Source organism: Callorhinus ursinus, unplaced genomic scaffold (assembly GCF_003265705.2).
Source record: "Callorhinus ursinus isolate GAN/ISIS: 27379988/994484 unplaced genomic scaffold, GSC_fseal_2.0 scaffold25, whole genome shotgun sequence".
In the NCBI taxonomy this organism is placed as follows: Eukaryota; Metazoa; Chordata; class Mammalia; order Carnivora; family Otariidae; genus Callorhinus; species Callorhinus ursinus.
Window position 1 is genome coordinate 24,101,521 of NW_027397087.1, and position 12,255 is coordinate 24,113,775.

Consider the following 12,255-nt stretch of genomic DNA (forward strand, 5'->3'; position numbering starts at 1 on the left):
AAGGAAGGAAGGAAGGAAGGAAGGAAGGAAGGAAGGAAGGAAGGAAGAAAGAAAGAAAGAAAGAAAGAAAGAAAGAAAGAAAGAAAGAAAGAAAGAAAGAAAGAAAGAAAGAAAGACAGGCTTGGAAGAAAAAAAACTCTCCAACTAGAAAACATAGCCTCTAGTTACTTCCTTGAATCTCCAAGGAGAAATTGATTGTAGTCTCAGGCTACAAGACAGCTAGCTAAATCAGGCCAAAGTAGACAAAGAAAACAGAATAAATTAGACTTGTGAAAATAGCTTTCCTTCCATCCCTTACCTCATAGTCTTATTTCACAACAAAATGGTAATGGGCAAAATTCAAGATGGCAGGAGTCAGAGCAGCATTCCTCATCACAGCCTTGGGTAGAATCTGCTTATCACCAAAGATCAGCAATGGCTAAGAGCTGAATCTCTAAAGGCCCAGCAACAACTAAATTCTTATTCAAGTTTTTCCATCCTGCCATCATCCTAGAAATTCTGAAGTCAGTGTTGTGCATGTACAAATCACAGGCCTGATCACAACCGCTGGGGAAGAGCTATGGCTACATTTATTTCATAGGTTCCTTCCATCCTGAACAGAGGACATGGCTGGGGAGGGGGAATGTTCAGAGTAATCATGAAATTATGGTCTTCCAGAGGACCCCTCTCAGTAGTCCCAGGTCTGGGTATATTTTCAGCAGTGCATGTTAACAAAGTTAACAAATGACACACGGCTTAGCGATATAAATAATGGATATGAAGATATTTCACAAATAACTCTGTGAGGGGCATATTAATACCTGTGGCTCCTGTATCATGCACTTGTGTCCTCAGCACCAGCCACGAGAGGTGCTCAACAAACATGGAACCGAGCAGAGGCACCCAGCCCGGGCATCATGGGCAGAAGATAGAATGACGCACTCCCACCAAGGTCTTCTACGGCAGGATCCTTGGTTCCCTCCTGTGCCAGCTCAGCTGCCTGCAGTAACCACCTAATGATGTCCTTACCCAAAAGAAAATGAAATAATTTGTTCTTGTATGAAACATTAGGAAACCTCAAACCCGGGGGCTGACTTAGGAATGGAGAAATCACTTGCCACAAGGAACCTATATATTAGAAATGCAGAGGCTGCACCTCACTTCTGCTTCCGACTGATTGTGAGGAAGTTTCGCTGCCCCAGGAACTTGCTGTCATGCAGAGGGCAACTTCAAGCCTCCTTCGCTCGTCAAGCCGCTTTCAGGTTACAGGCAGTGACACTCCAAGGAACCGACGTTTTACCTTTAATAGTCTCCCTCTCAAAACCACAGCCTCATCCCCAGATTCTTATCACTGGTGTGTCTTTGTCTCTTCTAAAGACTTGAGAAAGTAACTACTGTAGAAGACACACCTAGAGAAGGAGCTACTCCTATGGAGTACAATTGGAAAACATCCCCCTGCCCGCCGACAACCCCCCAACTGCCCACCCCGCCCCCGCCGCTCATAACTGAATCATTGGGTTTTCTCACAACTTGCTCACAGAGTTGCTGTGAGGTTTCAGTGAGTCAGTACAAGGCATACTGTTAGAAAAGTGCCTGGCACAGAGAAAATACTCAGTAAATATTAGCTTAAAAAGTGCAGAAAATCAATTTGGATATATATGCATACATAAAGAGATACGCACAAGATCACGCCTAAGGAGCTAATGATTCTACTTTTGAAAATCTATACTAAGAAAATACTCATAGATTTTCCAGACAAAGATTTATGTATAAAAATGGTCATCAGGGCATTGTTTGTAATAGAAAAGAAACCCGAAACAACCTAAAGTCCAACAATAATGGAATAAGTAAACAAACGAAGCCACTTTTCAAAAGCATGCTTTTGAAGAATTTGTAATGCTGTAAGAAAATTATCATGACAGGCGAAGAGGGATATGAAACCATTCGCATAATACGATTTCAATTTTAGATGCTCCAAATAAATATCTACGGAACTCCATAATAAAAGATTAGAAGGAAATACTCCAAATATTACTTGTGTTTCTGTCCCAGTAGTGAGATTCTTTATTCATTTTTAGCATTTTTCAAATTCTATATACGTATACATATACAATGAGTGTGTATTAATTCTACAAATAAAATATAAAACAGTTTCACAATTTCGATTTCAATTTCACATATAAAAAAAAATGGCATGAAGTTCTAGCTAGGCCAGTGGCAGAGGAGAGAAAAGATAATCATGAGGCTGAGTCCTCAGTGTTTGGTGACCCATGAGGGTCACCAAGGGGACAGAGAGAATATCCCAGACAGCTCTAAACTTTCTAGCTTGAGCAACAGCCTGGATAAACAATGGTGTTTTGCATGACAATAAGAAATGTAGAGAGAAAGGAAGAGGAATGGGTTGGGAAGAAAGAAAATAAATTCGGTTTGGCCTCACTGGGTTTGCAGTACCGAAAGGATCCCCTGGTAAGAGGTGCTCAGTCAAGAGCTGGCTACATGCGGGGCGAAAGTCTGGGAAAGATTTTGGTATACATGTGGGCATGGGCGATAGCCATGTGTCGTTGATGCCTTGGCTTGGCTGAGGATGCAGCCGCATTCTCTGTGTTCTGTAAAGGGCAATCGGACTCTGTCCCCATGGAGGCTCAGACACTTGGGCTCTGGAGCTCTATTCCTTCCTGCCACCCAAAATGTGACCTGAAGTGACCCCTGCCTCCCTCAGTCAGTCACAGAGACTACTGCTGGATTATAGTGAAGAGCCTCCCAGAGATCCCCTATGCCTTACATGCTGTTTGGCACTGTGGCTGCCGCTTCCAATGAGGATGACAGAGAACTCAGAGTCAACCACATAAAACTTGCTACCGCATATTTTGTAGGAATGGCGTTCAAGACAGTGGCCACTGCCTTGCCCGGTGGCCTCTTTTTACAATAACATATAAGGAAACCATCTCAGGCTTCAGCACCAGGAAAGTGTGAGCAACTGGACACCATGAATCCTATAACTGGTCCTGTTTCCTTCTCTGGTTTGGCCAATAAGAAGCTCAGACTAAAACCTGTGGCCCGTCTTCATCAACATTAGATGATCACATCGTGCGCATTCTAGAGCACTAATCTGTTAGCATTTCGATCTTTGTTGTTTTACTTTATTTTCTCTTTGTCCTAATTTCTTCCACTATGAATCTTTGTGAACTTCTTTAAGTCTAAGATTTTCTTCCGTGTCACACCCACCCATTGATTCTGTCTCTATCTCCTGGAGTTGCACAAGAGAATTCTAGGCCCTCTTCCCCATAGCAGCCCCTTTGAGGCTCATGTCCTCCACTAAATCTGATTCTTTTTGGGTACTAGAGCCTCACTTTCTTCAACAGTTTGTCCTAGACGTGAGCTCCTCAAGAATCTTTATCCTTCTAGACTCAACTGATGCCCCATCTTCCCTTGGGGTCTTCTCTAGGTCCTATTCAGGGTGTCCCTCCACGGCAGCACTGAAAGCAACCACCCTCGAGGACTGGTTCTCATACCTGCCTCTCCCACCAGACTGGGGACTCCTGAAAAACAGAGGTCGTGCCCTATGTGCCTCCAAATATTACCTAGCCAGAGCCCAAGGCATAATATAATAATATATGCTTCATAAGTTTTTGTGGAGGAAATAGATGAGTGAATATATATTCATATATATACATAACTTCCTCGCTCCTCTACATGCTAAAGGAAAGCCAAGCCCCAGGAAGAACAGGGAGAGCCCAGTTCCCATTCAGTTGTTTGTGGGCCTTTCTATCTGACAACCGCTTTTCCACAGGACTCTCCTGAACAGACTTGGCCCTAGGCACCGGCATGAGAGCTTATTCTCCCAGCTAAATCCAGAGTAAATACACATATGACAGAATTGGTCCTGTGAGGGCAACTGAGATAAATTTTCGCAGAAAAAAAGGATTTCACAGATCAAAAATGCAAGATGCCGCTCCAACTCGTACTTACTTTAACACAGCCTTATATGGGTGCTAGTTATGTGTCAGGCATTGTTCTGAGCTCTTTACAAATATCTTATTTAATCTTTGTAACAACTTCATGAGATAGGTACTATTTCTATCCCCATTTTGTTTTCATATATAGTCTTCTCAAGCACTGGAGTCAGCTATCCTGCAAGGAAGGAAGATGTAGCTATTCTGTCACTAAATAAAAGAAAGTTAGTTACGTTTCGTTCACGCCAGTGCATGAATGGTTGACAAATCAAATCTTCGCCTTTGATGTGAGACCAGGATGCCACAGAATACATCATTCACTAAGCATTCATTGAGCGCCTACCAGCACTGCCCTCCATGAGCTCACAGCCTGATGGAGAAAACAGCACACACCTAAACAAATAAATTATCAGGCCCCATGACAAGCACATTAGAAGCAAGGACCCAATACAGCGCTGGCGGCAAGAGGAAGTAATGATCTCTGGCTAGATGAGAAGCCTTCCTCCAGGGTGTAATGTCTGAGTTCCTTTTTAATGGATGGTCCAGGGTGCACCAGGAAGCCACAGCGACAGAGGCGGGAGCGAGAGGGCCAAGGTAGGGGGACCCATTGGCCGTGGGTAGCAGGAGGGGTGAGCTGGGGAATGAGGGATTATCACTGGGGTGGTGACCTTGGCTGTGACACCACGAAGCTCAAAGTCACTAAAGGATCTGATAGTCATTCCTGTTCTAGGAAGCATCTTTGAAATGCAGCATGGGGGAGGATGTCAAGACCAGAGAGAGAGAGAGAGAGAGAGATGTGTTAGGGGGCTGTTGCAATCAACCAAGCAAGACACAGTATGCACCTGAGCGGGGACACTGGATGCTAGGGATATTTGGGAACCTGAAGCTTCAGACTGATTGGAAGTTTGGTGTAGGAGTGCAAGGTGACAGCCCAGCTTCTACTTAGAAGACCAGGAAGCTGGTGCGGCCAGCGAAACGGGGAACGTGAGCTGAGAGCCCCCTGGCAGGGATGAGGAGAATCCTGGACAGCCTCTAAGCCTGGGAAAGCCACACTAGGCAGCAGACATTTTCTTAATAATCGCAGAGCAGTTATTCAGATTCTCATTCACAACTCTTTTTAATAAAATATGAGGCATTTCACTCTGTCATCTTAGTGAAAAATCATTGCCCTTTGCTGGAAATTAATAACCTTTCAAATTAATAACCTTTGGGTAGGAAAATCGGTTTCATTAGTACCTCCCCTTGCACTTTGTAGGTTCATCATCTCTCCATCCTGCTGTCCCCTGAAACCAAAAGCCCAAGACTTATTGTTTGAGAAGTCTGACTGACTTTATGCTCAGAATGAATGCTCGGGATCCTTCATAATTAGGCTCAATTGAGGTCACTGCCCAAAAATGCTGGTATGTCCCTCAACCCCCGGAGAGCCCACCCTGGGCTAGAAGGGACGATGAAGTCATCCTCCCCCAGCTCTTGGCCTGATCCCTAATCTTGGCGCAAAAGAGGTCACCCACCTTGGTGCCCCAACCCTGAGAACAGAGCACCTCCCCAGGCTTCCCACAGCCCCTGAGCAGAGGTGTCTGTCTTTGGCCAGGAGCTTGGCCGACCTGGCAGAGTTGCGTGATTGCTCATCACCACTCCAAAATGACTCAGGACCAGGAGCAGCCTGCCCCAAAAGAAAGACTAAAAGGCATTTTGAGAAAACAACTGAAGGTAAAATCTTAAAAACGATCTTTCTCTCTCCTACCCTATTCTTCCAGGGTCTTTGAAAGATTCTGAATGGATACTCATTTATCCTTTCCTGCTGAAAAATGCCTTAGCAGCAAACTTAACATCTCGGGCATGAAGTCCAGACTCCCCAGCATCCTGGGGCCCCTGACACTCTGGCTGCCCAGGCTCGTCTCTTTCCTCCTCATGCCCACAAAGTGCCACCCTCTGAGCCCTAACTCTTCTGTTCCCCCAGCTCAGAAAGCCCTGTTCCCTCCCACCACCCACACAGCCCCACACACAAGCCCCTGTCTATCCTTCCAGGCAGGATCAGCATCATTTTCTCTGAAAAGTCCTCCTCCCAGTGTCACTCCCTGCATCAAGCAGAATCAGCCACTCCTTTGAGATCCTTTCTGCCCGAACCCTACCTGGTCCAGGCAAGGCTACATGGCATAACGTGTCTGCAAGTGAGAACAGGCGGAACTACATGGGCAAATGCATAATGTCGTCTAACTAACGTGCTCTATTCACTGTCTCTGCAGCATAGGGATGTAGGCAATTGGAATCAGAGGGAGCTGGGTTCAAATCCTGACGCCACCGCTTATTGGCAGTGTGACTTGGGGTGAAATACTCATCTTATGCAACTGCCTCTTCCATATCCCTATTGTCCACGAGGTACTTCAATATCTGACTGGCTGAGCCCATAGTCAGGATGGCAGGATGGAGGATCTGGCCCCCTCTACCTCAGTGTTGGGTTCTTGTAGGTCAGCCTTCATCATCTCCCAGAGGAGAAATGGCTGTTCTGCTGGACATGCCCTCTTGGGTTCCCCAAAGCTGCAGTTCATGCCTACCTCCAGTACCTCCCAGTAACCCTGCTGGCTGGTGCTCTTAGGAACTTTTGGGCTGTCCCAGAGCTGGCAGAGGTGGGACAGATGCCAGGGTAAGCACTGTCTCCAATCTTACATTCCAGAGCCAGTTGGAAGAAGATCGAGAGCTGTTGAAACAAAGGAAGCATTGCAGGAGACAGAGACCAGATTCCTGCTTTTTGAAGAAATGGATAAGGGCTGTCAGATTCGGCTGAATCACCCAGACACATTACATCGGTGTGGCTTCAACTCCTCTCTGCCCCTGGTGATGATAATCCACGGGTGGTCGGTAGGAAATGCTGACGTGCCTTTTTTCTCTCTGCATTTACATTTTTTGCTTTTCTCCCTTGCGTGTCCAATTTTAATAAAAAAGATAGGGAGCCAGTGACAACACTTTCATGCATAATATTTATAAAGCACATTTTAATTTTCCAAGTACTTCCCCACAGGATCTCATTGATTATGTCAACCCCATGAATAAGCAGGGTAAGGAAAGTATAATTATCTCCATGTTTCAGATAATAAAATGTGGTTCAAGGAGGTCTCACAGCACATGAGGGCCCCAGAAGTGATTGCGGTCCATGCAGGTGAATCTGCCTATTTCACAAGAGGAGATAGGAAGCTAAAAGACATAGTGTCCAAATGAAATGTTGTAACTATAAGGTTTAAATGCAGCTGCAAATAACAGAAACCCAATTGGCAGTAGTTCAAACAAAACAGAAGTTTGTTTCCATTTCACACAATAGTCTAGAGATATGTAATCCAAAACTGGGTAAATGACTCTGTCAATGAAGTCCTCAGGGACCCAGCTCATTTCCAGCTTACTACTCTGCCATTCTTAAAGTGTAGCCTTTGTCCTTATAGTCCAAGATGGTAGCCAGAGCACCAGCCATCATATCTTTATTCCAGGTAACACAATTAGTAAAGGGTGTACACAAAGAAGTCAAAGAGCATGGGTTTTTTTCAACAGCTTTATTGAGCTATAATGCACATACCATACAATTCATCCATTTAAAGTGTACCGTTCAATGGCCTTTGGTATAAAAGAGTGGGGTTTTTTTAGGTTAGCTACCCAGAAGCATCTGTAAAATGCTTCCAGTTATATCCATTGGCCATACCTAGGTAGAAAGGTGACTGAGATATGTAGCCTCTTAGAGAAAGTGTAGCCTTTTAGGGATGCTAAAAATCCTGGACAAAGGGGAGAAAGAATATTGTGGGCAATGGTTGAAATCAAACTAAGCAAGGACTTGTCTCCAAGAGGAAATTCTGCCTCCCTGGTTCCCAACCAACCCACGATTTGAAGCTTAGTTCACAACTTGAAACCTCCAGAGATTTGGGGATCTATTTCGTGACTTGGAAACCTTTCCCTGCCATCTTTGAAAAATACTCTTGAAACCCTCACCTATCCTACCGTAGAAAGCAAAATGAGCCTGTCTACCCATCCACCACTCTTTCAACATTTATTCACTGAGAGCCTGCTTTGTGTAGGCTCATAGCCTTCCCATGAACAATACAGACCCCGTGCCAAGTCTCATGTGGTGGTGGGGAGCCCCACGATGCCACGGGAGCGTTTCCACAAGGTGGGGTGCTTGCCACTGATGGGGGGGGAAGCAGAGGCACCTAGAGCCTGCTAGGAGCTTCCCCCTAGGACTTAAAGGGCTCCCACCTAGGGGAGAGGAGGTTCCACACACCCCAGGGTCGGCAGTGAAGGTGGTGGTGGGCTTTCCTGCCCCTAAAGAAAGGACCTAACATAGGTTGAGGCCCTCCTACAAGTTAGGCCCTTTACATTACACATCAACCCGTTTAATCCCCACACGTCCCTCCGAGGTGGGTTAGCGTCTCTTAGAAGCAGAAACTGCTCTCAGGAAGGTCGGGCTGCTACCACAGTCACACAGCCAAGAGTGGACAAAGGTTCACACGCAGAACCCCCACGCGCCAAGCTCACGCTCTCGAAGACTCCCTTTGTGAGAGGGGTCTGACCGGGCCCCCATTCCTAGCAGGCTTCACCCCACAACCCTCACTGTGGCTCTCTCCTGCTGGGGTAGGAGCTCAGTCCATGTTTCTGTAAGAAAAACAGAAGAGGAGACAGAGGGCAGAACACTAAGAAGGTGAAACCTGTTTTAAAGGAAACAAAAGATGGGCCACGGAAAGCTTTCCTGTGGGAGCCCTGGGGGGCGGGGGTTGAGAAGGAGGTCAGCGGCGGTAGAGGAGAGTATCCCATTTCTTCAGCTCCTTTAGCCAAACGGACTTTCCTTACAAGAAAAAAGAGAGAAGGAGGGAAGGAGGGAATGCATCCAGAGGACAGATCGGGGGACGGGCGGAGTTCGAAGCTGGGGCCACCAAGTCAGAAAGGCTGCACACGGCAGAGCTGGTGATTCCTTCCCGTGCTCTCCCCCTCAGACCCTGCCCTCCTCACCCTCCCTACCTCCCTGCATTCCCCCTGCCCCCTTCACCTTGCCCTGCCTTGCCCTCGCCCTCCCTGCCTCCTCTGACTCTCCCTGCCTCCCCCTTACCTCTCCCTGCCCCCCACTTAAACTCCAGCAGCCCCCAACCGCTTGTAGCTCCTTCCCTTCCCCCGTGCTTTCTCTCCTCTTGGCCTTGGCTCAGCCTGCACCTTCTGCCTAGAGTGTTCTTCTCCCTCTTCTGCCAACCAGGACCCTAATATTACACAGTAGGTGCTCAAGAAATATTTGTTAACTGAATTCATGACTAAGCAAATATCTTGTTCACAAATGCAACGTGACGATAAGACCATTACTGGGGTCCTGTCCCAGAATGAACTCCTCCTTCTTAAAATGCAGAGAGGACTAGAACTACTATCACTAGTGATAGGAACAGTGTGTCAGTAAATGGGAAGGTAACTGTGCGTGACTAACATTTACCGAGTGCTTGCTGCATTCCAGGTGCTGTTCTAAGGGCTTCACAGCAATGGACTGATCTCCTCTTCACAGCAGTTCTAGAGAAAGGCCACTACTGTTCGCCCCATTTTCCAGATGGGGAACATCATGCACAGAAAAGTTAACCAGATCGCTAACTAACTGGGAGAGTTGGGATTTGAATCCAAGGTGCTCTATCCACATGGAAGGCACTGGGTGCACATTCATAAGTGGTTGCACTTGACCCCGAATGACCTGCCCCGTCATCAGCATTGTTCTCCAGCCTGCCTCCTGCCGGCTGGTCTTCAGGCACACCGGACTCTGCTCCCCCTAAACATACCCCGGGGCCCTCTCATGATCATGCGCCTCTGCTCATGCTCTTCCTTCTGCCTGGACCACCCTAGACACCCTGCCCCAGTCACCAGCCCACCCTTATTCTCGTAAGTGAACTCTTATTTATCCTTGCAGACACCAATGTCTTCGTTCCATGAGCCCATCAGGAGTGCCCTGCAAGTTGGTTCTCAAACAAAGCACATACACAGAAAGATTTTCCATAAACATCTATTGAGCTCCTGCTATGTTCCAACTCATGGTGTTTTATTCCCTCAAAAGCAAGCAGACGCAGTGGGCAGGAAGAGAGCAAAGGAGCTGGGATTCAGAGCTGTGATTGAACAGGGGAGCAGGGAGATATTAGAGCTGACCCTCAGAGGATAGGTCAGCTTTCAGCTCCTGATTACATAGACTTTCCATTATTTTAAGGCTTGGAAACTCTTAAAATAGGGGCATGTTAAGAGAATAGTTTTCTCAGGCTCCTTGCTGGGCAGGGAGCCTGCTTCTCCCTCTCCCACTCCCCCTGTGTGTGTTCCCTCTCTTGCTGTCTTTCTGTGTGTCAAATAAATAACTAAAATCCTTTAAAAAAATAAAGAGAGAGAGAGAAAGAGAATGGTTCTCAGTTGGAGGCCAGGGGTAGCCCGCAGGGGACATTTATTTGGCCAAGCCCAGGGACATTTTTGGTTTTCACAACTTGCGGGGGAGCGTGCTGCTGGCATCAGCTTGGTAGAGACCAGAGATGCTGCTGGATACCCTACAATGCACAGGCTAGCCCCCACAACAGAAAGTATCTGGCCCAAAATGTCCATAGTGCCAAGGTCGAGAAACCCCACATTAAGCCCTTTCTTTTGGAAAGAAGGATACAGCCTTAATTAGCCAAGAGTTGGGAAAGGAAAAAAAAAAAAAGGTGAATGGGGGAAAGAAGAGACTAGTTCAGCGCCCCACCTCCACGTCCCCTCCTGGTTAAGCTGGCGACTTTGTGGGCCCACCTGCAGGTGGACGGCTTCCTGGAAAACTGGATCTGGCAGATGGTTGCTGCCCTGAAGTCTGGGCTGGCCCAGCCTGTGAACGTGGGGCTGGCCGACTGGCTCACCCTGGCCTACCACCACTACACCATCGCCGTCCGCAACACCCGCCTTGTGGGCCAGGAGGTGGCGGCTCTAATCCGGTGGCTGGAGGTAAGGCCTGCCCCGCCCTCCCCTCCCCTCCCCTCCTCGCCCTTCTCCCGAGACTGAGGGCATTAAGCTGGTCTCCTAAGCAGCGCAGACAGGAGAACCACTCTGCTAAGCTCCTAGGAATGGGAGGGCACAGGGTGGAGAGGGGACATTGGGGGTCCCTCAGATGCCTTGCTTGAACCCCTATTTGGCAGAACTATCTTCCCTCCCCCTCTCCCAACCACTATCTCTTTTACGCTCACTCCCTTGGATGTGCTAAGGGATCTAAACACACTTGTATACCATCAAACCCCACAGAAATGAACAGCATCACTGTGCAGGGCGTGCGTGTCCTAGTAAAGGCCGGCAGACAGGGGGCAGCATCCCCAAGGGGCGGTCCTAGGTAGCTGAGCCTGAAAGGTGGGCACCAGAGAGGTGAGAAACCAGTTTGGGTCAGGAGGCTGAATTAAGCACCTCATGTACCACCTGAGACAAAGAACAAGGGGGGAGCCCAGAACGAGCTGGACCCACACGAGGTTTCTGTCCGGCAGCTGTCTGCCGTAAGCATCTTGCCTCTGTCTTCCAGGAATCTGCTCAGTTTTCTCGAAGCAATGTTCATCTAATTGGGTACAGCCTGGGTGCCCATGTCTCAGGATTTGCTGGCAGTTACATGGGCGGAAAGCACAAGATTGGGAGAATTACAGGTAACCATGCTGATAACCAATGACCTCGCGGGGCTGCGAAGCAGGACCCTCTTCTACAACAGGCCCAGAACTACCATGCCCCCAGCCTCCTCTGCACTGTTTTAAGCATGACCACTGTCCTAGACAGCTGTCCCTCGAGAATTCAGAGTAAATCACAGCCCCAACCCCCATTGCCTTTCCTCCAGTGGGTGCCTCTTATAGTCATGCCAGATAGGACCTGAAAAGTAGACTTTCTATACCCTTTTTACCAGGAAAGAGTTTGTTTTTCAACCTATAGCTTAAAAAGCCCAATATGAGCAAGTTAAAGGATCACAGCCCGAAATATGTGATAACATCGGCCACGTCTGTGCCTCAGTTTCCACATTTGTGAAACACATGGGCCTTACGGTGGGACCCATTTGGATTGAGGGAGGGGGCTCCACACTGACGTGGAAATGGTTCCAGATACCCAGGGAGAGCTGAGGATGTGCAAGAAGGCCTTTCCTCCCAGGCCTCCTTCACACCAACCTCATCCCCCAATGCTACCCCACAGTTCTGTTTGGAAGAACACATCTGATCGGATTGTTCACCAGCCAAGTCCCCAAGGCCCACAGATATCCACAGGATAAAACTCAGAAAGCCCAGGGGCGCCTGGGTGGCACAGTTGGTTAAGCATCCAACTCTTGGTTTTGGCTCAGGTTGTGATCTCA

At 47.8% G+C, this 12,255-nt stretch overlaps 1 protein-coding gene across 3 annotated transcripts in view; it reads left to right on the forward strand.

Annotated features, from left to right (window-relative positions):
* The window catches only part of LIPC (lipase C, hepatic type), a 133,052-nt gene that overhangs the window by 97,788 nt on the left and 23,009 nt on the right, over window positions 1-12,255 (forward strand). For all 3 annotated transcript variants that reach the window (XM_025884496.2, XM_073877081.1, XM_073877080.1), the window contains exons 2-4: window positions 6,607-6,791; window positions 10,704-10,886; window positions 11,449-11,566. In XM_025884496.2, coding sequence (XP_025740281.1) covers window positions 6,607-6,791; window positions 10,704-10,886; window positions 11,449-11,566 — 486 coding nt within the window. The remainder of the gene's footprint in view (window positions 1-6,606; window positions 6,792-10,703; window positions 10,887-11,448; window positions 11,567-12,255) is intronic.